Source organism: Hemicordylus capensis, chromosome 2 (genome assembly GCF_027244095.1).
Source record: "Hemicordylus capensis ecotype Gifberg chromosome 2, rHemCap1.1.pri, whole genome shotgun sequence".
NCBI lineage: Eukaryota > Metazoa > Chordata > Lepidosauria > Squamata > Cordylidae > Hemicordylus > Hemicordylus capensis.
In genome coordinates this window covers 100556456-100582908 of record NC_069658.1, presented here as the reverse complement: position 1 = coordinate 100582908, position 26453 = coordinate 100556456, and the positions used below count along the sequence as shown (strand labels likewise).

General features: G+C 41.7%; 1 protein-coding gene across 12 annotated transcripts in view; it reads left to right on the top strand.

Annotated features, from left to right (window-relative positions):
- The window catches only part of TLE4 (TLE family member 4, transcriptional corepressor), a 178103-nt gene that overhangs the window by 40689 nt on the left and 110961 nt on the right, over nt 1–26453 (top strand). For 10 of the 12 annotated variants that reach the window (XM_053296550.1, XM_053296553.1, XM_053296556.1 and 7 more), the window contains one exon: nt 12711–12773. In XM_053296550.1, the coding sequence (XP_053152525.1) occupies nt 12711–12773 (63 nt within the window). Of the gene's footprint in view, nt 1–12710; nt 12774–24588; nt 24603–24709; nt 24812–26453 lie in introns of those variants that run through there. The other 2 variants (XM_053296558.1, XM_053296557.1) reach the window with 2 other exon arrangements.

Sequence of the window (26453 nt, the reverse complement as noted above, 5' to 3'; positions counted from 1 at the left end):
CTGGGTGCTATCAGCACGCTGATGACACCCAAATCTATTTCTCCATGTCAGCTTCATCAGGAGAAGGCATATCCTCCCCGAATGCCTGCCTGGAGGTGGTAGTGGGCTGGAGGAGGGATAACAAACTGAGACTGAATCCAGACAAGACGGAAGTACTTGTTGTGCGGGGTTGTTACTCAGAAAATGATATTGACCTGTCTGTTCTAGATGGGGTCACACTTCCTCAGAAGGAACAGGTACGCAGTTTGGGAGTGCTTCTGGATTCACGCCTCTCCCTGGTTTCTCAGGTTGAGGCAGTGGCCAGAAGTGCTTTTTATCAGCTTTGGTTGATACGCCCACTGCGTCCATTTCTTGAGATTCATGACCTCAGAACAGTAGTACATTTGCTGGTAGCCTCCAAACTTGATTACTGCAATGCACTCTATGTGGGGCTGCCTCTGTACGTAGTCTGGAAACTATAGTTAGTACAGAATGTGGCAGCCAGGTTGGTCTCTGGGTCATCTCAAAGAGACAATATTACTCCTATAGCTGCCAATCGGTTTCCAGGCAAAATACAAAGTGCTGGTTATAACCTATGAAGCCCTAAACAGCTTAGGCCCATGGTATTTAAGAGAGCGACTTCTTCTGCAAGATCCCCATCGTCCACTATGTTCATCAGGGGAGGCCTGTCTGTGGCTACCTTCAAGTCATTTGGTGGCCACTCAGGGATGGGCCTTCTCAGTTTTCGCTTTGGACTTTGGAATGCGCTTCCCGCTGATATAAGACTCTCCATAACTCTAGTGGTTTTTAAAAGATCTTTGAAGGCTCATCTTTTTAATCATGCATTTTAGCTTTTGTAATTTTAAATATTGTAAATGTTTTCGTTTTAGGCAGCTTTTTGGAGTTTTAATTGATTTTACTGTTTTGCCTCTTTATGTTTTGCCTTTTACTGTTTTGCCTACTGTTTTATGATTGTGAACCGCCCCGAGACTTTGGTTTGGGTTGGTATAGAAATGTATTAAACAAACAAACAAACAGATAAACAAATTTCAAAAAATGAATTCCTAAAATATGCACGTATAGTTATCTATGTGTTGCTTTCTAAGGCCTTCTAAATGCTATTGTTCTTAACGTTTGCAGTTTCAAAAGCGGATATCATGATTTACTTAGCATAGCTCAATGCATAAACATATTTCAGAAAGGAGATGGGCAACTTCTCCCCCTCTGTCAAGCCTTGAACAGAGAATAAACAATTTCATTCAGTTTCCAGTGTTCGGCAAAGTTACATTCATCCTTCAATTACTGATTGACCTCTCAAATATGGCAGGCCCAGACACTGGCCTAAGCTTTGCTTTTTGAGCTGTTATGCTGGGCCCAATTCAGCAAGGATGCTCACAGCAGTTGCAGCTCACATAATCACCAGTGAACACACTTATGGCACCTCTTCCTTTAGACCAGGCATCCCCAAACTGTGGCCCTCCAGATGTTGCAGAACTACAACTCCCAGAATCCCTAGACACAATTTTTTGTGGCTGGGTCTGCTGGAAGTTGTAGTTCAGCAACATCTGGAGGGCCGCAGTTTGGGGATGCCTGCTTTAGACAAATGACACCCTGTGCTCGGGCTTGAGGGGGATGAGTGACAGGGGGGTAGAAAGACTTCCTCCCCATTTTTACTCTTGTAAGCATGAGTGTGGCTGCCCTCTATAACACTTGAAGAGGGTTTATAAAGGTTCCTTAAGGAGTTTCATAAGCGGGTCGGGCATAGTAGATATCTCCAGAAGAAGGTGGCAAGTGTTCATTGGACAGTGGAAAAAGAATTAATCAGGAAGAAAACAAGAAAAAATAACCAGATCCAAAACATGATTTCCAGTGTGGTTAAATGAGGGTGGAAAGATGATATGACTCCCAAAGAATCAATAAACTTAAACTGAGCCTTTGAATGATCAGATTGAGGAATGTAGATACTAGAATCGTCCAGAATAAGAACAGGAAAAGGATAACTTAAGAAGAAAAAAGACCCAAATTTGATGAAGTATATGAGAGACAAGGGGCCAAGTTGACAAGATGTCACAGCAAGAAGAATATTAAGAGAGTAAAACAAATGGCAAGTAAGACGGTTTGCAAAGCAGGCAAGATTAAATTCAGAACCCTCCCTTGCTGCATCAGGAAGTAAAGACTCCATCCCATCGATTTGATGGGGGAGCTTTGGAGTTCCAGATTTATTTGTCTGGATCCAGTTTTGATTCAACCTGATCTGGATGCTGGTTTGGTTCAGGCTGAATTGGGCCAATGAGATTTGGAACCAGATTAGACTTCAAAACGTCGTACAGGTTAAGTGTCCCTAATCCAGACATCCGAAATCTGGAATGCTCCAAAATCTGAAAACCACCATGTCATGTGCCCACAGCACTGACTCGTTGTGGCTGAGCACCTCGTAACAAAACAAAATGCCTCAGCTCACTCGCTTGCTTTGGCGCTAGAGATGAAGGTGAGCAGGGAGAACAAGCCCAGCAGCTGGAGTAGCAGCTGTGACCGCCGCCGAAGTGTAAATCATCACCAAAGTATAAATTGAAATAAAGACTAAAAAAAAAAAATACAGTGTACAGTAATATTTCATATTTAGACTTGGATCCCATGCCCAAGATAACTCATTACAGTATGCAAATATTCAAAAATCTGGAAAAGTCCAAAATCCGGAACACTTCTGGTCCCAAGCAGTTTGGATAAGGGATACTCAACCTGTACAGCCCTTACTTGCAGGTTACTCTAAATAAAGGAAAAACATGACACAGGAAAAAAGAGGAAAAACTGAAGTGGGATGATAGAACCCCATTAAGTCCAGCACATGAGGAGAACGTGAAAGAAACAGAGCCATAGGCAAGATATGCAGGAATAACAGTCAGATGGTGAGATCCAAGTCTGTCAGAGCAAAACAGGAAAAACAAGATGAAAGAAATAAGTCATGAAAAAGAGTAGCCTTATTAGCAGCTGAGTGACAGTCCAATATAGCACAGGAAAAGGAAATAAATGATCAGGGACAAGAAATCAAATTAAGCAGAAACTTGGACCTAGGTACAAAAGGACCTAGATTTAAAGTAACCTCACCTGGTAGTATCTATGGGTGAGAGAGATTTATAACATACAAAAAAAGACAAAGAACTGAAAAAAGCCCCAATAGCAGAAAGTTGGCAGCCTACCAGGATCTTTTTTATTTTAAAAAAACTTGGGTTTTTTTTTAAAGTTATGCTAGGCTAATTTTGCAACTGGATCAGATTTCTGGTTGTGCATGTGCACATCATAACTGCACTTAGGTTTTCATATTTGTGTGAGCATGTTCTTATCTGTGTAATTATGTGAAAATGTTTGCACCCACATCTCTTAGGTGCAGCCCAACCAAATGCTGGTCACATTCTCATGACCACGGTGAGCGTGATTAAAGAATTAACTGCAGTCGCTGAGCCCCATGAGTTCCTGTGGAGCATGACACAAGAAGCCCGAATTTCCAGACAATCCTGATCAAACTGCTGAGTTAAACCACATTTAACCAGAACAGATAACTACCTAGATATCTATCCCAGTTAAATACAGTTTAAACACAGCAATTAAGAACATAAGAACAGCTCTGCTGGATCAGGCCAAAGTCCCATCTAGTTCAGCATCCTGTTGCACACAGTGGCCCACCAGATGCCACTGGGAAGCCCTTTGCAGGAACTGAGGACATGCCCTCCTTCCTGCTGTTACACCCCTGAAGCTGGTATTCAGAGGTATCCTGCCTCTGAGGCTGGAGGTAGTAGATTAGTAGCTGTGGATAGACCTCTCTTCCATAAAGTTATTCAAATCCCTCTTAAAGGCATCCAGGTTGTTGACTGGCACCACATCTTGTGGCAGAGAATTCCATAAGTTGATTTATGTGTTGTGTGAAAATGTACTTTCCTAAGCTCAAATTTCAGTATGCTGGGGCTCATGAAATACCTAAATACTATGTGGAGGTGTATTTGGAAAACTAAACAGAAGTGCCTGTCTAATTCTCTACTATGCATTGCAGCATCACTATTACATAAGTTTTAAAAATCAATGGAGAATTTGACTTTTCCCAGATACTCTGAAAATAATTAAAGGATATGCAGAGTAAACTGTGTCACTGCTTGGAATATATTCTAGTCTTTCAGAAAGACAGTTAAAATGAGAGAAAGAGCAAGAAACTCCCAGTGGGCCTTAATATTAAGGATTTCACACTGATTCAAAGACAAACTCACCATTAATAGCCATATTAGCAAGACATCACATTTAACTCACTTATCACAAGAAGCAAAGTAAGAGCAAATGAATACAATCCTAGCTCATAAGCGTCAGCTCAGTATTCACAAGCCCTGATTCTCTGTACATAGTGCCAATCTGAATATGTGTACAGTGTCTTATATTATATTAATTTTTTAAAAATTTTTTTAACCTGTAGCCCCTTTGGGGGGCTTCCTAAAGTCTGTGTGGTTTTTTCCCCAAAGGTTCCCCCTCACCCCGCTGGCCTCTAGGGCCTCACAGGTACCATTTGAGCATGTGCGATGGCCAATTTTAAAAATAATCTTTTTTTTTTAAGGCCACTGAAAACAAAATGGCCACCGCGCATGCTCAAATGGCCTCTGCAAGGCCTGGCATGACCTAGGGCCTCACAGAGGCCATTTGAGCATGCACGGTGGCCATTTTGTTCTTGGCAGCCATTTTAATTTTTATAAATTTTACAAAATGGCGCCCCCCCTTCAAGTGGCGCCCGGGGCACGTGCCCTGCCTGCCCCACCCCTAGATACGCCCCTGCTTGCCCCCTGATCATCTTGGTTGCTGCCTTCTGTACTTTTTCCAGTTCTACGATGTCCTCCTTTAGGTATGGTGACCAGAACTGTATGCAGTACTCCAAGTGTGGCCGCACCATAGCTTTGTATAAGGGCATTATAATATTAGGATTTTTACTTTCAGTCCCCTTCCTAAAGATCCCTAGCCTCTTTCACAGCTGCCACATACTGAGTCAACACTTTGAATGAGCTCTATACAACAACCCCAATATCCCTCTCCTGGTCAGTCACGGACAACTCAGATCCCATCAGTGTATACTTGAAGTTAGGGTTTTTCGCCCCGGTATGCATCACATTTGCCAATATTGAACTGCATTTGCCATTTTGTTGCCCACTCACCCAGTTTGGGGAGATCCTTTTGGAGCTCCTCACAATCTGTTTTGGATTTCACTATTCTAACTAGTTTGGAAAATTTGGCCACCTTGCTGCATACCTCACTTCTAGATGATTTCTGAATAAAATAAAAAGCACCAGTCCCAGTACAGATCCCTAGAGGACCCCACTTCTTTCTTCCCTACATTGTGAAAACCTTCCAATTATACCTACCTTCTGTTTCCTGTCCTTGAACCAGTTAGCAATCCACACATGTACTTGTCCTCTTATCCCATGACAGCTAAATTGTGTCAGGAAACCTTGATGAGGAACTTTGTCGAAAGCTTTTTGGAGGGCCAGGTATACTATGTCAGCTGGATCACCTTGGTCCACACACCTGTTGACATTCTCAAATAACTCTAAAAGGTTTGTTAGGCAAGATTTACCTTTGCAGAAGCCATGCTGGTTCTCCCCCAGCAGGGCCTTCTTCTATGTGCTTTACAATTTTATCTTTGAGGATGCTTTCTATCAATTTGCCTGGAACAGATGTTAAGCTACTGTAACTAGCTTGTAATTTCCTGAATCGGAAATTTCATTTTGTTTGTGCAGGAGCACCTTTGGATTCAAGAGGGCTTTGCCCAAGATGTCTCATCTGTTCTGCCTATTCCTTCCTTCTGTTGCAGCTCCCCATCTCATCTGTCATTGTTCTTGAGACCCCTTGCAGGAGTGGGGAAAGAGGGAAGAGCAACTCCCCACTCAATATTGGGGGAGGAGATAAAAGACCTTTTTGAGGCATAAAAATTATTCAGTGAGCGGTGGGTGGGTGGGTGGGTGGATTTAGTTAAATGAGATTGGGAACTTCTCAAATGCTTGGCAGCTTGGGTCTGCTTTGGTGAGGACCTGATACCCTGAATATCAAGCATCAGTGAGGGGGGCATTAGGAGGCTGCATTGGGAACAAAATGTAGGTGGAAAAGCTCCATTGTGAGAGCAAGGTTCTACATGGATGTCTTAGGATCTAAGTCTGTGACTGAGAGAACTAAGGTTTTTTATGAACACTATATGATGTTTCATGCCTTTCAGTATCAAATCTCTGTAACTGTAGCATTTCTTTAATGGGGATCTTGTCAGGAATGTGTGTTTTCTTTTTGGTAGTTTTGTGTTCTTTTGTGTGTTAGATAGGTTTTGAAGTATTCACCTTTTCAAAGATTGCATAGCCAGAAAGTCAAAAGGGTTGCTGATGAAAGAAAGAAATCTAAATTACACAAGTATGTGTGTGTCTGTCATTCACATAATGACTTTGCATGAAAAAACATCTTGTCACTGAATGTAATGACGAACTGACCCAAAGTAGAATGCAGTTTTAAAATGTCCCTTTTAGTGGTGGTCTGTCTTCCTCACTCTATTAAAGTAAAACACATAGAGTAAATTACAGAATAGAAAGCCAAATGCACATCTTGCACCCATGGGAACTATAGAACTGTGCTTTGAGAACATAAAGCATTTGTTTTTACATTGAGTTACTTGTTTTTATTCTATTTTAACTAGGTTAAACATTTTGTTCACAGATCTGCCGGTCTTCAAATGTGCTGTTTAGGTGACACATGTTGCACTCTGCACACATACACAAAAATTAAAACAAAAACTGTTGCTACTTTAAGAAAAGTACTCTAAAGAAATCCAGTGTGAGAATTATACAGGAGTAAAACAGGAAAGGAGAATTCTCCAGGAACCACAGTTCTTTCCCAGAATTCCCCTTCTGAAGGATTTATTCACATAACTGGAGACATGTACTTGTGCTTTCTATCCTGATTAAGCAAGCTCTCTATCTTGAATCAGGATTACTTATTAAAAATGGGTAGGGAATCTGTGCTGGCTTGCTTATCACCTTTTGAGGTCAAAATCATTTTGCTTAGATTCCAAAGTACAACCACAATTCCATATCCAGAAAAGATGACTGGTGGCCCATGTTATTTGTGCAGGTTCTGTTCTCACCTATAGGCATGAATATTGAAACCACTAATAACAAACCCTAGCCCTATGGGAATCTAGGGGTTAGGTTCCTACACACACAAAAAAGGCTAAAAATGGAATGGGGGGAGCATAAATAAAAGTACTGTACCTTGCTCTCCAGGTCTCCAGCAATGCCCCCCACCAAAAACCCTCAATTCCTCCGATTTTCACAAAAAATCATGGGAATGTTTTTTTAAGAATCACAAAATGGCTCTGCTCTGTAAAATGGCAGCCAAAAATGTCATCTAAACTGCAAATAGGCAAATGTTAGCCTATTTTTATACCATGGATAAAGAAACTGGATCTCTAAGACCCATTCGCGAATACGTGAAACTGTGTTTGTTGAAAAGGTGAATAACGAGGGCCACCTGTATATCCTTGATTTTCATGGTCACCTGCCTTGGGATGAAACACTGGCATATTGGGAGTCTTTACGTTTGGGTAAAGCAAGCCAGCATAAGCGTAGTGTGGCACCTTAAAGTAAGACTCTGTGAGGGAAGCTTGAGTTTTTGTAGCCACAAGCCTATTTCTTCAGCATGTATTGTCCTGAGATGAGGTAAGCTTTTTGCCTAAGAAAACTCATGCAAAACAATAAACCTTAACCTTCAAAGTACAACACAGCTAATCTTCTGGATTTTTTCCTCTAAACTAGAAGCAAGTTGTGAGAAATTACTATTTAAGAGTAGCTTGTTGGCAGGCTCAAGATGTGTGCCAGTAAGCCAACGTTCATCATTGGTTGAGCTTATCGTTTATCAGCAGGCAAGCTGGCTTACAGGGATTCCCAACCATGGGTCCCTAGATATGTTGTACAACTTCCATCATTTCCAGCCACAATGGCTAAAGAAAATTCTGTGTGATACAATAATGCTCAGCTCTTTGGATGTTGAACTCCATTTTAGGATTAAAGAGCTGCATCCATGATTAGCTCCTGGCTTCTTCTTGAGTTTGATGCCTGGCTCCCTTTTTCCTTCCTCAGTAACATTATGCCTGCTTATTAGCAATTTCAGCATTCTTGTGGATGATCCGTCAGATACAGCTGCTTCCTGTCACCTCTCTCTCGCCTCTTACTTTTGAGGTTTGGACAGACTTTTTGATTCACTGCCTTGGGCACTCTCTTGATCATATCTTCACAAAGTTCTCTGATTTGTGTTCTATTAAATTCCCTATCTGGTCATCACCTATATTTTCTTCAGCATTGCATAATCTGCCCTCCCTAGCTCCTTCTTCCTTCCTTCTTTTGTGATCTGCAAACCATTGAGACAATGGATTTTCTGTCCTTATCTGTCACTTATTTATCATAAGAACATAAGAATAGCTTTGCTGGATAAGGCCCAAGGCCCATCTAGTCCAGCATCCTGTTTCACACAGTGGCCCACCAGATGCCACTGGAAGCCACAGGCAGGAGTTGAAGGCATGCCCTCTCTCCTGCTGTTACTCCCCTGCAACTGGTACTCAGATGAATCCTGCCTTTGAGGCTGGAGGTGGCCTATAGCCCCCCAACTAGTAGCCGATGATAGACCTCTTCTCCATGAAGTTATCCAAACCCCTCTTAAAGCCATCCAGGTTGTTGGCTGTCACCACATCTTGGGGCAGAGAATTCCACAAGTTGATTATGCGTTATGTGAAAAAGTGCTTCTGTTCGTTGGTCCTAGATTTCCTGGCAATCAATTTCATGGGATGACCCCTGGTTCTAGTGTTATGGGAGAGGGAGAAGAATTTATCTCTATCCACTTTCTCCACACCATGCATAATTTTATAGACCTCTATCATGTCTCTTCACAGTTGTCTTTTTTCTAAACTAAATAACCCCAGGTGTTGTAGCCTTGCCTCATAAGCAAGGTGCTCTCTAGGCCCCTGACCATCTTGGTTGCTCTCTTTTGCACCTTTTCCAGTTCTACAATGTCCTTTTTTAGATGTGGTGACCAGAATTGTATGCAGTACTCCAGGTGTGGCCGCACCATAGCTTTGTATAAGGTCATTATAATATTAGGAGTTTTATTTTCAGTCCCCTTCCTAATGGTCCCTAGCATGCAATTGGCCTTTTTCACAGCTGCCACACATTGAGTCGACACTTTCAGCGAGCTGTCCAGCATGACCCCAAGATCCCTCTCCTGGTCAGTCACCGACAGCTCAGATCCCATCAACGTATACTTGAAGTTGGGGTTTTTCATCTCAGTGTGCATCACTTTACATTTGCCAACATTGAAGCGCATTTGCCATTTTGTCACCCATTCCCCTTGTTTGGAGAGATCCTTTTGGACCTCATCACAATCCGTTTTGGATTTCACTACCCGCAAGAGTTTTGTATCATCTGCAAATTTGGCCACTTCACTGTTTACCCGTGCTTCTAGATCATTTATGAATAAATTAAAAAGCACCAGTCCCAGTACAGATCCCTGAGGGACCCCACTTCTTACTCTCTTCCATGTAAAAAACTCTCTATTTATCCCTATCTTTCCCCTCTTTTATTTATCCCTACCCGTTGTTTCCTCTTTCAACCAGTTAGCAATCCACTCATGCACTTGTCCCCTTATCCCATGACTGCTAAGTTTCCTCAGGAGTCTTTGATGAGGAACTTTGTCGAAAGCTTTTTGAAGGTCCAGGTGTACTATGTCAACTGGATCTCCTTGATCCACACACTTGTTGACATTCTCAAAGAACTCCAAAAGGTTGGTCAGGCAAGATTTCCTTTGTGGAAGCCATGCTGGTTCTCTCCTAGCAGGGCCTGATGTTCTATGTTCTTTACAATATTATCCTTGAGGATGCTTTCCATCAATTTGTCTGGAACAGATGTTAAGCTAACTGTCCTGTAATTTCCCGGATTGCCCCTTTTTGAAAATTGGTTTTACATTTGCTACTTTCCAGTGCTCTGGTACAGAGACTGATTGCAGGGATAAGTTATATATTTTAGCAAGGAGGCCGGCAATTTCACATTTGAGTTCTTTGAGCTCCTCTTTTTCCTTTGCAATAATTCCCTGTCCTCAAGTCTTGACATATTTGCTCCACTCTCCAAATGCATCCCTCTCATCCCCAGCCCTGGTTTGCTTTCCTCCAGTTGATCTTTTTGTTGATTCTCTCATGCAGCTGAATGCGTTTTGAGGAGAACAAAAGAGTGGGCTCATTCTAGCCACTATCAGTCCATCCTCTTCTCCTTATGCCATGCACTTGGGGAAACAAGTACTCCATCTCCTGGATCTGCACCAGATTTAGGAATCCTTAGTGCCTCTTCTCAGCTTGTATTGCCTTGCTAAGGCCTATTTTCCTATCTAATCCTCTTGTTTTTCCCCTGCCCAAGTTTTTGCTGCCACCTTCAACACCAACACTGAAACCTTCTATTCAGTTCTTGCTTGCTCTGTTTGCCTCCCTCCCTCTTCCTTTACCTCCCTTAATCCTTCCCTCTTTCTGCCCTGTATCTTACATGATTGTTTTCCCTGATGTCCTCAATGAATCCCTCCATATGTCCACTTGATCTTAACCCTTCCTGAACCTGGTTGCCATCTCCCCTGCCATTATCCATCCTCTCCACCCCTCCCTCCTCTGGCTCCTTCACAACAGCATTCAAAAATGCCACCGTCTCCTTTATTCACATACAACCCACCCCCCAATAAATTGTGGCTGGGAATGATGGGAGTTGTAGTTCAATAACAGCTGGAGGGCCAAAGTTTGCCTACTTCTGCTCCATGTCTTGGGAGTAGCCCTTTTCCTACCTGCTTATAATAATTATTACAGGGTTGTTTTCTTCCTCCTTTTCCTCATTTTGTTGCGGTTACACATGTCTTTGTTCTTGATCCCTTGCCATTCATTCTCTCTCTAGCACTCTCCACAGTCCCTGCGTAACCTCATTAAGTGCCATAGTTTTCATTATCATCTTTACACTGATGATACTCAGTTCTTCCTCTCTATCCCAGAATGCTTTTCCTTCATCCAATCTCACATCGCAAAGTTTTTATATATATTCCCTGTAGCACATGAACAAATTTATATTTGAAGAGTGTTCAGCCCTTGCAACTTCAGGACAGATGAGCACATAATCAAGACCTGGAATAAATTCCAGCTTGAGGGATTTGCTTTATGTGTACATCTGGAGATCTGGAGAAAATCATTTTTTAAAAATAGGTTTAGAATCATTAATCCATTTTTAAATCTGAGTTGTATTCATGAAAGGGTGGGTGTGTTCAATATGAAAATATGATCTGTGTTGAGATATCCTATTTTATATTTAATGGTGAGTGAATAGGTTGTCTTGATATTAATCAATCAGAAAACTTTAATGGGTCAATAACTATTTTTAAATAAGAAGCTCACTTCAGTGTGAACATTCCTCCTTTATGACATATCAAATAATGTCTCGGATTCTTTCAATATTTTTAAACCGAGAAAAATACATACTTGGTTTCATGTATAGCAGAATGATACTTTTGCTTTTCCATATTGTTGGGGGGCAAGGGGAATCTTATTGTGCCAATCTGAGGTTTTAAAAGGTGTAGCTTCTCGTTGTGCCATGAAACACTGGAAGTTTTTCAAGAAAGTCTGATTTAATGATGGAAATTAAATTCTCTTTCTGCATCAGCACTTGAGTACTTGCTATTGCAAGAAACTCTCAAAGCGGCAAGAGGTTATTGTTGACCATTATTCACTGCCTAATTGTTGAACTGGGTCTGGCATGGCCATTACTTACATTTTATTTCCTGCTAGGAAGATGCATGCATTGGGACAACTGTAAAATTCCTAGTACTCCTGAGGTCACCTAGGTCTAAACTTGTGCTTGAGTCAGGGTCCTCCTTAACAGCCCTCATAGATGATTGCATGCCAGCCAGATATTAGTATGACAAAAACAGAATACAGGAATTAGCAAAGAGCATCAGTCTGTACTTGAGGCAGGAGCTCAGGGGCGTAACTACCATTAGGCAAAGGGAGGCGGCTGCCTGGGGGCCCCCACGCCTCGAGGGCCCCGCCAGAGGCAAGTCAAATGTGAAGTGAGTGAGTGTGTGTGTGTATCAGCGAGGGGCCCATTTTAAAATTTTGTCTCTGGGCCCACTCCAGCCTCATTACGCCCCTGCAGGAGCTTATGGGATGGAGAGAAGGGATCCCAGTGTAGGCATGACACCACAACTCCTCCATATGTTTGGGTTGGTATTGGGGCCCACCGAGAAACACTAGGGGAGCAGAAGTAATCAGTGAAGGTTCCCTTCTGCTTTATGGCACCCTTTTTGGATTTTAGGGCAAGGGGAGAAATGCTACAATTACTTTTCATGCCGCATTGAACCATTTATTGATCTGGAAACTGGGAGCATTGGCACCACATCAAATGATTGTTTCCCTGTAGAAAGGGTATTTTATTGCAAATGGGGAGGAGTCTGATGTCCCTGCTTTCCAAAACAGCAGTGGCTGAATACCATCAGCTTTCCAAACTGTGGTTTCTGCCTCAGTATCTGAAGCTAATCCAAAAGTTCCAGCTGCCCATCTGTCAAAGCTGCTATTTAAATGTGCTTGTTCTTTATATGTGGTCACAATGGTATAGTTGCAACATGTTGCTGACTGACTTTCCCTTTCTCATCCACAGGCAGAAATTGTCAAGAGGCTGAATGCCATATGTGCCCAGGTCATTCCCTTCTTATCCCAGGAGGTAAGTGGGGCTTTTTACATGGGCTAACCACAAACTGCAGGATAATTGCTCTAACTATAGGGCTACAATGGCTCTCTGGCAGTGTGATGCTCGGAGTATGTGTTGTTTCACGCTTCTTCCACAATCTGCTTAATTCACCACGATATAATATACACTATAGGAGAGCTAGTCTTGTGGTAGCAAGCTTGAATTGTCCCCTTTGCTTAGCAGAGTCTGCTTTTTTTTTTTTGCATTTGAGTGGGAGACTACATGTTTGAGCACTAAGAGAGTCCCCTTAGGGGATGAGTCTTCTCTGGGAAGAGTACGTGCGTACTTGCATACAGAAGGTTCCAAATTCCCTCCCCGGCATGTCAGAAAAGGGGCTGAAAGAGATTCCTGCCTACAACCTTGTAGAAGCTGCTGCCATTCTGTGTAGACAATACTGAGCTAGATGGACCAATGGTCTGACTCAGTAGAAAGCAGTTCCTATGTACATGCACGAGACAAATTAAAACAGTAGTAGACATCCAGACTAATTTCATGCAGAGGGATATGTTTTTTGTCCATGTCACAGGAAATGATTTGTACTTACCCCGTCTTCTCTCTTCAGCTGTCTGTGTTCCTGAAATTTTGTCTGTGAGGGTTGTGAGACCCTCAGAAACACATTTTTGGAAGGTATAAATGGTTGCAAACGGAAGAGGGGATCAATGAAAATTACTCCTGCCCTCTTGCATGTGAAACATTCAGACTTCTTCCTGCTGTGCAACATTAGAATGACTAATCCTAAAACTTTGTGCCAACATATATGCCTTCAGCACCAGTGTGGAAATTTTAAAATAATAATAAACATTGCCTTGCTGAATGAGGCTAGGTTGCATTCAGCCTTCTGTTTCCAACTCTAAAGGTAAAGTGTGCCATCAAAGTCACTTTTGGCTCTTGGAGCCCACAGAGCCCTGTGGTTTTCTTTGGTAGAATACAGGAGGGGTTTACCATTGCTACCTCCTTCACAGTATGAGATGATGCCTTTCAGCATCTTCCTGTATCGCTGCTGCCCAATACAGTACCAGCGGGGATTCGAACCGGCAACCTTCTGCTTGTTAGTCAAGCAACTCTAGGCAGCCAGTATATATTTGCAGTATAGAGACCTAGTTTCTTTGTTCATTCACCTAAAACTAGGGCTATTTTGTGGATAAAGGCCTATTGGTGGTATAGAGACTTAATATTTTTTGTTTGTGCACTAAAACTAGGGTTATTTTCAGCTATTTGTGGCTGTGCCACCCAGAAATGACTTCCAGTGTCATTTCCAGTGGCCATTTTGTGACTCCCCCCACCAAAAGCCAGAAGATTGGAGGATTTGGGGGTTGGCTGGAGAGCAAGGTAATGTGCTTTACTGTTTCTGCTCCCCGCTCACTTTTTAATGAGGTTTGAGCACATGTAAGTGTGCTCACACCTAACCCCCCGCAATCCTCATAGGCTCAAGGTTTCTTTTTTTGCGGTTTCACTGTTTGCGGCAATAGGCCAGAACAGAAACCCTGTGAAAAAAGAGGCCTTACTGTATTTGTCTAATCATTTAAAATATAACAAAACATAAAACTGTCTAAAGTTGACACCACCACACCTTGGGGATGGCAAATTCCATAATTGTGGTTTGCCAGATTGCGTTGGCGTAGCAGCCGATATGACTGCATCCTACACTGTTATGTCCTGCTGCAGTAAGCATTAGGATTCGGCTGTTAGTTATATAAAAATGTTTGCCTGTCATGTTGATGCAATGGTGCTCAGAAATATGACTCTGTCAAGCTGGCATCTAATAGGATATATTGAAAAATTGCTAGAAAGGCATGATTTGTGCAGCATTTTTGACAAGTGGTGTTAAGCTTGGCAGAAATTATGAAGAGCCATCAAGTGCTGATGCTCTAGACAGTAAACAGGCTAATGCAAGTCTCTATCTCTCCCCCGGCTTCCTTCTTCCTTCAGCCTGATTATTAATGAACCTTCTTTTTTAAAAAAAAAAAGTCCCTGCATTTTGTGTAGAGAAAACACAAAGAATTACTTGGTGAGCTACTTTTCCTAAGCATATAATTTCTCTTTAATGTAAGATTTTCATTTTTCTTTCTTAGTAGGCAAGACACCAGGGGAGAGATCAAATAGTTCTAGTCCCTTGAGAACCTTGTTGCCATTGACTTGAGGAAAATCAAAATATGTATTTTTAGGCTATGAAGGACGTTGATGTGGATGTGCTAACTGGGCAAAGAGGCATCTTTTACCATGGTGATTCTCTTTATTTAGCAGCGGGAGAGTAATTGGCCCTATCTACTCCCAGCACAGTACCTCCAGTGACTGTTGCTGGTGTCTATCTTCTGTTTTTTGTTTTTTTAAAAGAATCTGAGCCCTTTGGGGACAAGGAGCCATCTTATTTTTTTAGTATTTCTCTGTGTAAACCGCCCTGAGCCATTTTTGGAAGGGCGGTATAGAGATTGAATAATAATAATAATAATAATAATAATAATAATAATAATAATAATATATTATTATTATTATTATTATTATTATTATTATTATTATTATTATTATTATTATTATTGGTGATGATGATGAGTTAGTGCAGTTGAAGTGGGGACGGCAGGTGAGACTAAACTGGCAGGACTTGGAATAAGGGGCTCTTTCAAAAGTCATCTCTCTCCTACATTGTATAGTTATTTCCCTCTGTCTACTTCTCAGTAATCTTGAGGAAAACAATCTAGGCCCAGAAAGCTTCCATCAACAGTATTGCCAGGGAGCTGGTAGCATGCATTCATGAGCTACAAAGCATGGCAGTCCCATGCATTATATCATATTTAGGTTTGGCACCTTTTGGGGTTTGGGACATTTAAACCATGTTGTTGTCAAGTTTTGTCAGTGGTGGAAAATGAGTTTGGTTTCTGTGCACATTTATTTTTACTATTTAGATTTATAGGCGACCCTCCCTGAAGGCAAAAACATGCCCCAACAAGGCCGAATAAAATTGAATCATATTCAGTGATTTCCCTGTTCTTTGCCAATACCTGTATAACCACTGGTCCCTAAAGGCTAGCTCAAAACAAGAAGGTCTCACACTGCTTTGGACTCTCAAAGTGGGAAGGAGTTCCGTGTCATAGCTGAGAATACTTGTCTCTGATTATCTCTGTCTGTGTCATTGCTCTCCCTCCCTCCTTCTCTCTCATATTGCTGTGTGAATCTGATGCGTTGATGGTATCATTAAGTGGGTGATCTCAGTGGATCACAGAGGCTGAAACAGAGCCTGTAGGAAGAGAAAATCTCTGAAGGTGTGTTGGGCCTCAGCCAGTTAAAGCATGGCTGAGGCCCAACACCTTCAGAGATTATAATCCACAACTTGAATTGTTCCAAGAAAAGAACAGAGAATTAGTACAGGTATCTGAGCATTGATGTAATTTGCTCCCCATTGCCCAACCCTGTAAAGAGTTGGACTGTTGCAATCTACACTAGGTGAAGCATCCAAACAGTTTTCAGGAAGGGTTAGTCTTCTTACCAGGTAAAGTTGTTGATAGGCAGCCTGAGCTTCCAGGTGTAGCTGTGGACCAAAAGTACTAATCTGACAGAGAGCCACACCCATGTGGTGGGAGTCCAGCTTTTTCCCTTGCCGTATGAAGGATTCAGCTTCAGTTTGTTTGATTGTATTAAGTTGTTCACCACGGTGAGGAGTCTGAAGTGTGTGTGTGTGTGTGTGTGTGTGTGCGCGCGCGCGCATGCGCGTGTGCACTGGTTTTCTTAAATTCTTCGTCACCTTTATGATTGATTAAAATGTGCTGTAGAACTACTACTTTTTTTTTAAAAGTATGGAAAGTCAAGGAGCACAGCATGTCAGTATTATGACCCCAATCTGGTTTAATGGTCATTATTCCCTTCCAGAGGGAATCCAAGAACTACTCTTCCCAGGATTCCTTAGGGAAAGCCATTACTTCTAAACCAGTTGGAAAGCAATGGATTTTTGTAGTGTAAATGCCTAGTGTGCAGTACTTTAATATCATTGAGTACGCTACAGAGTAGAAATGTGAAGCATGTGTTTTCAGATGCCCTGTGTTTACGTGTGTGTGTGTGATTGCTGCTTTAGATCTTTTCCTTTGAAGGTCTATGTAGATGTTTCTCTCTTCTGGTTTCCCATGTAGCATGCCAACTCACAGAATGAGCTTGTTTGTCTTGTTGTTTAATTGGCAGTGTAAATATGGAAATGAGCTTTTGTGTAATAGCCTTGCCATTGGAGTTACAAATGAGGTTGAGACGCTAGCAATTCAGAAGTTACTGTACTGCCTCTTCTACCATTTTGGATTTGATTTCATAAGATAATTCCTCAGTCGCTAAACCTTGGGATTTTTTTGTTGCTGTTATTTTGATGGGATCTTAAGATACTATCTTGTGTGTTATCCTCCCAATCCTACATAAGTGCTATCCTCATCTGACTAGAGAGTAATGTGATTCTAAAAAAGCCTCTGGCAAAATTCTCCTGATAAGTAGCAAACTAGAGGAATGAAGCCGCTGAAAGCATACATCATTTCCTCCACTTTGATCTTACAACTCTGTAGCATAGAGAAGCAGCATGCATCAGCAGTGGAGACAGAAATGTCTCTTCTTCCGTTCCAGTCACCCCATGTTCTTTTTCTCACCACCTTACCATCTGGTTGGCCACAGGAAGCACATTTTAAATGCTAGTAACCACATACTTGCGTTGAAGCAGTGCCTTCCCAGAATTGTGTTGATTGTTAGACAATACTGCTGAAATGTGTCAAATTGGTGGTGGTTCCCATTTCTCTTCATAAGACTGTTTTGAAATCACGGCCATGAGTATGCTGTTTTTGTGTGTGGGAGGAGGCAACTGAAAAGTGCAGATTCCAGTGGCTTGGGCAGGTCATTGAAACTGTATCAATGTTTGTTTCTCTAATTCCTCAGAGCCCTTATTTAACCATAGATAATTATTTGTCCAAGGTCATCTATTGGACACCACAGTTGAATGGGGATTGGAGCCTGGGACTAAATGTTATTTTTGCAATGCCACACTGGACCATTGATTTGTAGATTGCAGTTAAAGTTCTGGTCCCTAAGACAATGGACAGAAGCATGAAGATGTGTGGGCAGTGTCTTTTAGTAAGCTAGAAATCTGAGGAAAGAACCAGCAAGTATATCTCATTTTAAGGGGGAAATGTGACTGTTGGTGACAAGGGAGGTCAAATTGGTTGAAATGTGATGCCATACTCCTGTGTTTGCTTCTTCAGCACAATCATTTACTTTGTGCTTGCTTTCTATTGACAGGGTTACTTGTGGCCTGCTCTAAAAAGAAGGAAAAATCCACCTTAAAGCAGTCCAGGGTCTGTATCAAAAGAGGCGGAATCTATTCCCATGTACACATTGAGGCTGTTCTTATGAGCAGCCAAGAGCGGGGTAGGGCAGCCAAGCCTGCTCTTGGCTGTTAGTGAGAGCCAACGGGAGGCAGGCAGCAAACCTGCCTATGGAGCCCTCCTTCAAAACGAGGCTAAGAGAGCAAGTGCTCTCTTAACCCCATTTCTTTGGTCGTCTGCCAGCCCAGGCTGCTCGGGATCCTGGCCTGCATCATGGGAATCCCCATAATGCCACACACACTTGTGCATTATGGGAGTTCCGGGGAGCGGGGAGACGCTCCCAGCCCCCCGACCCTCCACGCTGCCTGAGGAGGCAGCTGCACCTCTGGCTGTGTGATGTCTGCACCCAGACTCTATGAGTGGATTGTCTGCAGGGGAGGTAAGCTTTTGAAGACTTCCTCTCCTCTCCCCTTTTGAGCCCTTTCTCCAATCATGAGAAAGGGCTCATTATTGTATTGCTTATTTTTCTATGTAAACCGCTTTGAGAACTTTGGTTGAAGAGCGGTATATAAAAATTCATAGTAGTAGTATAATGTAAATATGGAAGAATTGGCTTAATTCTGGACCTTAGAAAAAACCCCAACTATTTTTGCATGGCATAATAATAAAAACCAGGAGAACCTCCTGCATGCCCAGCACTGCCCACTGCAATCAAGCACTGAATAGTAGATAGATGCTTAGGGGTACTTAGGGGTGTGTGGCCCCCTGGCACATTAGTGTGGGTCAGTGTGGCTAGCCAGTGTGCTCCCATTTTCTTCTCCATGTGTTGATTGCGTATGGAGGGAATATGCCTGAACAGGGCTTGTAGCTTAGTACCATAGTGGAGGAGGGGAGGGTCACGAATAATGCTGTCATGGTGATCAGGAACCAAATGGAACATGGAGCAGTCGTTCTCCTTCTCTTGAGCCCTGTCCAATCCACATCTCCTACTCCTCTCTAAATATTTTAAGCATACTCTATGAATTTTTCTCTCTCCAAATGTAAGGAGCAAAACACTTTTTAAAAAAAGTATAAATTGAATTTCTCAGGAGATGATCATACCAATGCAGCAAATGAATGTTCTTGTTTGTTCTTGACTCCAGATGTGGTGATTTGTCAGATCCTGGGCCTTGCCCAAGGCTTGTCAGAGAGCTTTCACAACAATCCATGCCATTTCTGGTCCTTGCCAAAGACTCAGAGGTTGTTGTCGACACTGATAAACTCATTAGCACTACTAGTCACACTGTCTGTGTACATGATACAGTATGGACCCTGCTATTCTGTCTAACAGCAGCAACAACAAAATTCTCTGAGCTCTGCTTTCTAATTGATTGACTGTTTTTATTTATATCTATGAAAAATAAGCACTTTAATGAAATTGTTTCAACATTTTAGAATACTAAAGAATCTGTGTTGTAAATACTCCACCTGTGTGTTTCATTTTGCATACAGTTTTTTTTTTAAAGGCATGGAATGAATCAGTCACTTCTTTCATTATGCCTATGAGGAAAATGAATAAAATACAGTGTCTGCATGCACTGGTGGCATGTTTGCATCTCATAATAGTGCCTGGATAACTCAACTTACTGCTTGTTAACTTTGTAAGAAATCAGTGACGTGGACCAATGTGGTTTGATGCAAGAGCTCATCATCAAATTTGCCAGATCTTCCTTGCTGAGATTGGAATCATAGGATATCATGGTTCTTTGAACTATTTTCTTTTTTCGGCAGTTTAATTGGCATACTCTAGATAATTCTGACCTTGCTATATAAATTATATCCAAGGGAAAGCATTATGGTCAACTGTCCGTTTGTTTTTCTTTATTGTGTAATGTCTTGTATTACATATTTTTTTTTGGAGTCTTGATTACATCAAGACTTGCCAAACTTTCTTTGTATTTAGAAGCTAGCCCCAAAATTTGGGAGCCAGACAATGGACATGGATAAAATTACCAGACTTAGAGATGGACATTGTGCAGGGTAAATGAACTACTCTTCATGCCCCATACAAGTGACCTACTTGGAACAGAAACAGGGTGGTTTTGGACAAATGGAGATTTTGTTAAATAACTCCTACCTCTGAATATCCTAGTCTAGGTGCCACAGCCAAATTTCACCATGGGTCTGTAAAGCAAAAAAAAAAGAAGAAGAAGCAGCAGCAACTTTTAGTCATGCCACTAAGGGCCAAATTTGACATTACCCTTAGTGCATAGTTGTCACGGAAAATGACAGCCATGTGCTTAGGCCCCTCTTCTTTCTCTGATAGCTAGTAGAACTTACTCATGCCATAATACAGATGCAGTTGCCATTTTTAACAGTAGCCAAACTTTTAGTCTCTACATTTGGTTTGGCCCTTTTGAACAGGGTTCTCAAAAATAATCAGAATGTCCCTTCTTAAGATATTAAGACAGAGCCCCTGGTGGCGCAGTGGTAAAACTGCCACCCTATAACCAGAAGGTTACAAGTTCGATCCTGACCAGGGGCTCAAGGTTGACTCATCCTTCCGAGGTCGGTAAAATGAGTTCCCAGAATGTTGGGGGCAATATGCTAAATCATTGTAAACCGCTTAGAGAGCTCCGGCTATAAAGCGGTATATAAATGTAAGTGCTATTGCTATTGCTATTAAATCAACGTAAAAAGAAAACTAAAGACTTTCCATGTATAATTGATTGATTTTGCCCTACCTCGTAACCTTAACTGCTGTTGAGATAATGCTAAGGCCTGTGCCACAAAAACTGAAGCTACAACTCTACCCATGCAAATGATGCACTGCAAATATTGGGTTAGGAGGACATGGTGTGCCCAGTGTTAAATCCTTGCTCAGCTACACCGCTTGCAGAATAGCCTTGTGCAAGTTATATTGTCTGTTATATACTGTATATATACAAGTTATATACTGTTGTTAAAAATAACATAATTTTATTAGGCTTTTAGTTCATAATGTTTTGAAGTTTTATTGATAGTTATTTTAAATTGTTTTGCATGATGTAATGTTTTAATTGTTTGTGTTTTTAGTTGGTAAACTGCCTAGGAATTCCTATATGGGGCAGTATATAAATGCAAAAAAGTTGTTGTTGACTGATATCCAGACTAGTGAAGCGCCAGTACTTCTGAAAAGTTCAACTAACTTAGCTCTACTGCCAGCTCTGTGGTAGGAGCAAGTTTTAATGTCCTCTTCCCCAGAAGTGTTTTGCGTTGCCTGAAAACATGTCTCTGAGAGTCACATAGCCCTCAGGGACATATTTTTGGAGAGCACAGAGTTCTTTCAGGGAAAACCAAAATTTGCCTCTCACACAAACAGTGGTACAGTATTAGCCTGGAACTCTTCAGAAGCACCGGTACTACATTAGTTCTTGTCTCATTAAATTGGTGCTTCTTTAGAATTTCATCTATATTATTTTAATGCCCATAAGCAATACAAACATTAGAAAGGGCTGTATTGTTTAGGCAGGGTTACACAACAGCCTCCAGTTATTGTTGGATTACAGCTCCCATCATCCCTGACTATTGGTTACTGTGTCTGTGGATGCACTGAAGATGTGCAGCCCTGGTTTAGGGGAAGTATTTTAAGATAATGTATGAAAAGTCTAACCATCTAATCGCGCAGCAGAGAAATGACTTGACTAGCAAGCCAGAGGTTGCCGGTTCGAATTCCCGTTTGTATGTTTCCCAGAATATGGGAAACTCCTTTATCGAGCAACAGTGATATAGGAAGCTGCTGAAAGGCATCATCTCGTACTGCATAGGAAATGGCAATGGTAAACCCCTCCTGTATTCTACCTAAGACAACCACAGGGCTGTGTGGTCGCCAGGAGTTGACACTGACCCGAGGGCACAACTTTACAACTTTATGAAAAGTCTAAAGGCTAGTGATCATATTATATTCACTAAACATTCATCCAAGAATCATTTTTATCATTATTGCCATCCATGCATGTGAAGCTCTCTAAAGAATAAGAAGACAAGTCCTTGAATAAGAATAAGAAGACAACTCATTTGCGTATGCTGTGTTTGTGTGTGCATATAAACGCACACACGGAAATGGAGGAAGGAGAGGAAAGAGAGGTCTTGGAAAACATGGCAAGAAATTGTAGTTTTCAGTTACAGGTTTTTTAATTCGTTTGCTGTGGGGAATGGAGACTAAAGCATTGCACTAAAAGCTTCAGAGAAAGGTGGGTTTTAAGAGGTTTTGAAGGACTTAAGAAAGGAGGTGTCATACAGTTATTCTGGGAAGCAGTTGCAAATATAAAGTGCAAGAATATAGAAAGAGCAGTAGAGAGCAGGAGGCCTTCAGATGGTTGAAGATAGTGGAATTGGAGGAGCAAAGTGTGTTATGCTCACAGGCAGGAGTATAAGGGGATATAAGAGTGGGGAAGGGGTAGGGGTGGACCCCATGGGCAGCTTTGACAAGGAGCATGTGCAGGATCCAGGAGCAGTCACTGAAGCCTGCCTCACAGAATTGGATCATTATTTTAGAACAGGGCTGCTCAACTTTGGCCCTGCAGCTGTTTTTGGACTACAGCTCCCATAAACCTCAGCCACAGTGGCTTATAGCTGAGTATTATGGGAGTTCCCAGCCAACATCTGCTGGAGGGCTGAAGCTGAGTGGCCCGGTCCTAGCAACTTCCTTCGTATATTGTATTTTTGTAGATGCACATCTTTACATTTTTAAAGTAGATACCTATATATGTGGCATGTATTTGTTTGCAAAAGTCTACTCACCAGGGAACTGTGACTGGCAGAAGCCTTGTTTGCCTTTATGTGGCCAATATGGCCTAAATACTAAAAGGTTTACTTCCTTTGAAAAACACTTTGTCTTGTTGCCCATCCATCTCTGAGGACCTTTCTGAAGACTGACCTACCCCACCCCAAGTTTCTCCATCCACTGTTAGTGGGACAGTATTCTATCCCCATGTAATGAACGGTTGAAGATAGCTTTGTTGTTTAGCTTTTCTTGGAGCAGGAGGAGAGTAACAATGCCATTGCTTACGCTTGTGTTGGGCCCGATTTTTGGAAGATGTGAAATGAAATGTTACAAACTGGCACAGCTATTTTGTGCAAGGGAAGCATGTTCCCCCTTGCTTGAGCTGTTGCAAGCACTCACAGTAATCATGAACATGTTGTCTGTGGGAAGGAATAGTATTTTCCCAGTGACAAAATATTATTGTTTGATGTCTAGGAAGGTGTGATATCTCCTCTCTAGGAGCTCTACCTTGAGGGGTTGCAACTTGGATAGCAACAAATGAGTAACGATATCACTTTTATTACTCTGCAGACTGATTTCTAAAGAGAGCCTCTGTCTTCCTGTATTTCTTTTAGTCTTGCACTTTTTCTCTCTCTGCTCATGTTTTCTTTTCAATAGAACAACACTGGAAAATGTGAAAAACCCATTTTCTTCTTGGTAAAGAAAATGTGGTTTTGCAGCCTATAGAAGTCCTAGAGACTTTTGAGTTCAGAGTTGTTCAGTTGTGCTCCTTTGCCAGTCATAACTTTCCTGTGTGATTGCATCGAACATCTATCTGAGAAATAACATTCATTATTTTTCTTAGGGGTGCTCAGTTTGGTAGATGAGAACTATAATCACACTGATGAGTAGGGGTTAGTAGTTGTAAATTAATTTGATGCTGAAAGGTCTCTGTGGCATGCTATACTCCATGTGTGCACTATTATCTATCTCTGGAGATATTTCAGTGGTGTTTTTTCTTCTGAACGGTAGTCTCAGACAGAAAAATATTTCTTGGAAAATGTATCTGAATGGTAATCTTATTAAAATTAGTTGGCCCATACTGGAAACGGAACAAAACAAAAAAGTGGACAGTGCTTAATTTACAAAATGTAGATTATCTGATAAAGAAAATGTGCAGATTAACAGTGTCTTATTTAGTGCCTTATCCATGATTGGGTATTTCTTAAGAGCGATTTGGTGAGTGGGTTATGGGATCCATTCAATTCCAAGGCATGTAATATATAAAAAATAAATTTCTCAAACTCTGGTTAAAATAGAGGATTGACATTATTAGGGGTGTGTGAAGCAGCCTTGCTTATCTTCAGGGGCAATTTAGAGATTAAGAGTGGGCTCCTATTTGCTTCAGGGTCATTTCATATGTGTTTGTGTGTGTGTTTGCTTCAGTGTTCCAAAGGAAAGCTTTGGCTTCACACCCAAAGCACTGTAGACAGAGGGGGTAGCTGCCTTCCTCTTTTTACCCCTGGCCATGAGGGATCAGGCAGCCATCTTATGTGGGCTCACTTTTAAAATGACTCTTCTCTCCCGCAAAAGATCCTGGGAGTGGCACAGGTGCTTCTGTGATTTGTAGTCTTCTTTGAAAAGGGCATAGCTGTAGCCTCAGAAAAGACTACATTTCCCTGGAGTACTCACATCATTCCCAGGATTCCAGAGGAAGAAAAATGTCTTTTTAAAAGTCAAATCATTAAAGACAGCTGCTTGCATTCTTTTGGTTGGGAGAGGAGAAAGCAGAAAGAGGTGTGTCTCCTTGTCCCCTGCATTGTTGGGGTGAGAGAGAGAGTCAGAAGGTTTAGCCTGGTTTGCTTTGGCCCCACTGTGGTCTCAACCAGATGGTTATTAGCTTCAGGTTGAAGTTAAATAGACCCTTAAAGCTTCAAGCAGTTTTTATATGAAACCAGTTTCTGGTGTCTATACTACAATCACTCTATTAAAGTGGTGGGCACAAGGTAGGTTGGTCTATTGGTAGTGTCTGCTGATTGCTGGTATTCTTCTAAGGAGTCCTGCTGTAGGAAGGCCTTGGTTTGATCCTGCTAGGCACTTGTGTTCCTTAGAAAAAGCAAGCAGTTAAGAGGATAACAATGCAGATTAGCTATTAAGAGATCTTGCTTTGTAATTTTAAAACACCTCAATAGACAATTGGGAGTTTAGTACTAAAGCAAAGCAGACCACACAGTACTGAAGTCATCCCATCTCTGGCTTAGAATAGCAAATAACAGTAATTCACTGTAGTTACCCATTGTCTGGCATAAGCTGTGGGGCAAAGAAAGGCCTGTAGATTTTTTATTTTTTTTTTGGTAAATAGTTCATTCAAGTAGTACAGCACTAGAAGCCAGTGCAGGTGTAATAGGTTCTTAAAGGGACAGTTCAGAAATACTTTACTGGCCAACACAGTTAGGAAGCGGATATGCCAAAAGTGAGCCTGTTGTGATGTCATCTGCAGACATTCGTATGCCCTCCTGTCACATCTGTTTATTGGGGTGGGTGGGAGCTGTGGTTCTGCAGCCATTTGTATGAGCACCCCCCCCACACACACACATATATGCCAGCAGGGTGCTCAGATGTCCACAGAAAATGTCACAGTGTGTGCACTTTTGGCAGGTTCCCTTCTTAATTGTGTGGGCTGGTAAAGTATTGTCCAAACTCCTCCAAAAGGGATTGGAAATATAGCATTGGATTGCATGTTCCTTCTGCTCTTCTGTACAGATTGACCACCATTCTCTCCCAGCTGCCTTAACCATAATGCAGTGCAGTGTGGTCTGCACTACCATTAATCATGCTTTTACCCCATACCACCTCACTGAGTTACTCTCTTGGTCCTTTTTATCTGTATCCTTTTTATCCAGTCCTTTGCTAACTTGAAATGCTGTAAAGCAAATACATTTGTCTCCACCAAATCCTTTATATTCCCCCTAGGAAATGGCGCTAAGGTGATTGACTACTTATAGCGTAGACAAGGCAGTGGATGTTGTATGTAGTGGTAGAGGAAAGATGTGCTTCAAGAATACTGTGGCTTTCACCCAGCTATGAATGCAGTATCTTCAGATTTTCTTGGTCCATTTTTAAAATAATGGATTAAAAGCCTCTTACTGAAGTTAAGACCTGCTCTTCCCACCCACCCCACCTCTCCCATTTCCCATCAGCATAAAGAAAATCCTCCAGTTCTTAAATCTCTTTTCAGCCAGTATATACAACTAAGGTTGGATTTCCTTCCCCTGCCTACCCCCAAATGCTCTGCTGGTTCTCTGTGAGGTGGCACTGACTTAATTTTTTTAAATCTGCTCTCTAAATCTTTTAAAAAGTAAATGTTATCTCCTGAAGTGTTTAGAAATTCAGACTCTGTAACCATCCCAAAAGGGATTAAAATAAATAAAGACATTTTTAGGAGAAAGAGGATATCTGGATATTCAAAAGCTTTCAACTAGGATGTACTCCCCCCCACACACACTATTAATGCCTAGAAGGAAATCTTTTTAACACTTAAGTGTACATTCCTTTCTGTGTTTCTCGGTATGTGGAATGGTGAAAGGAAATTAATTTTTAAAAGAATGATCAGCATCCTGATTACTACTTTTGCAAGGGAGGAAGTGT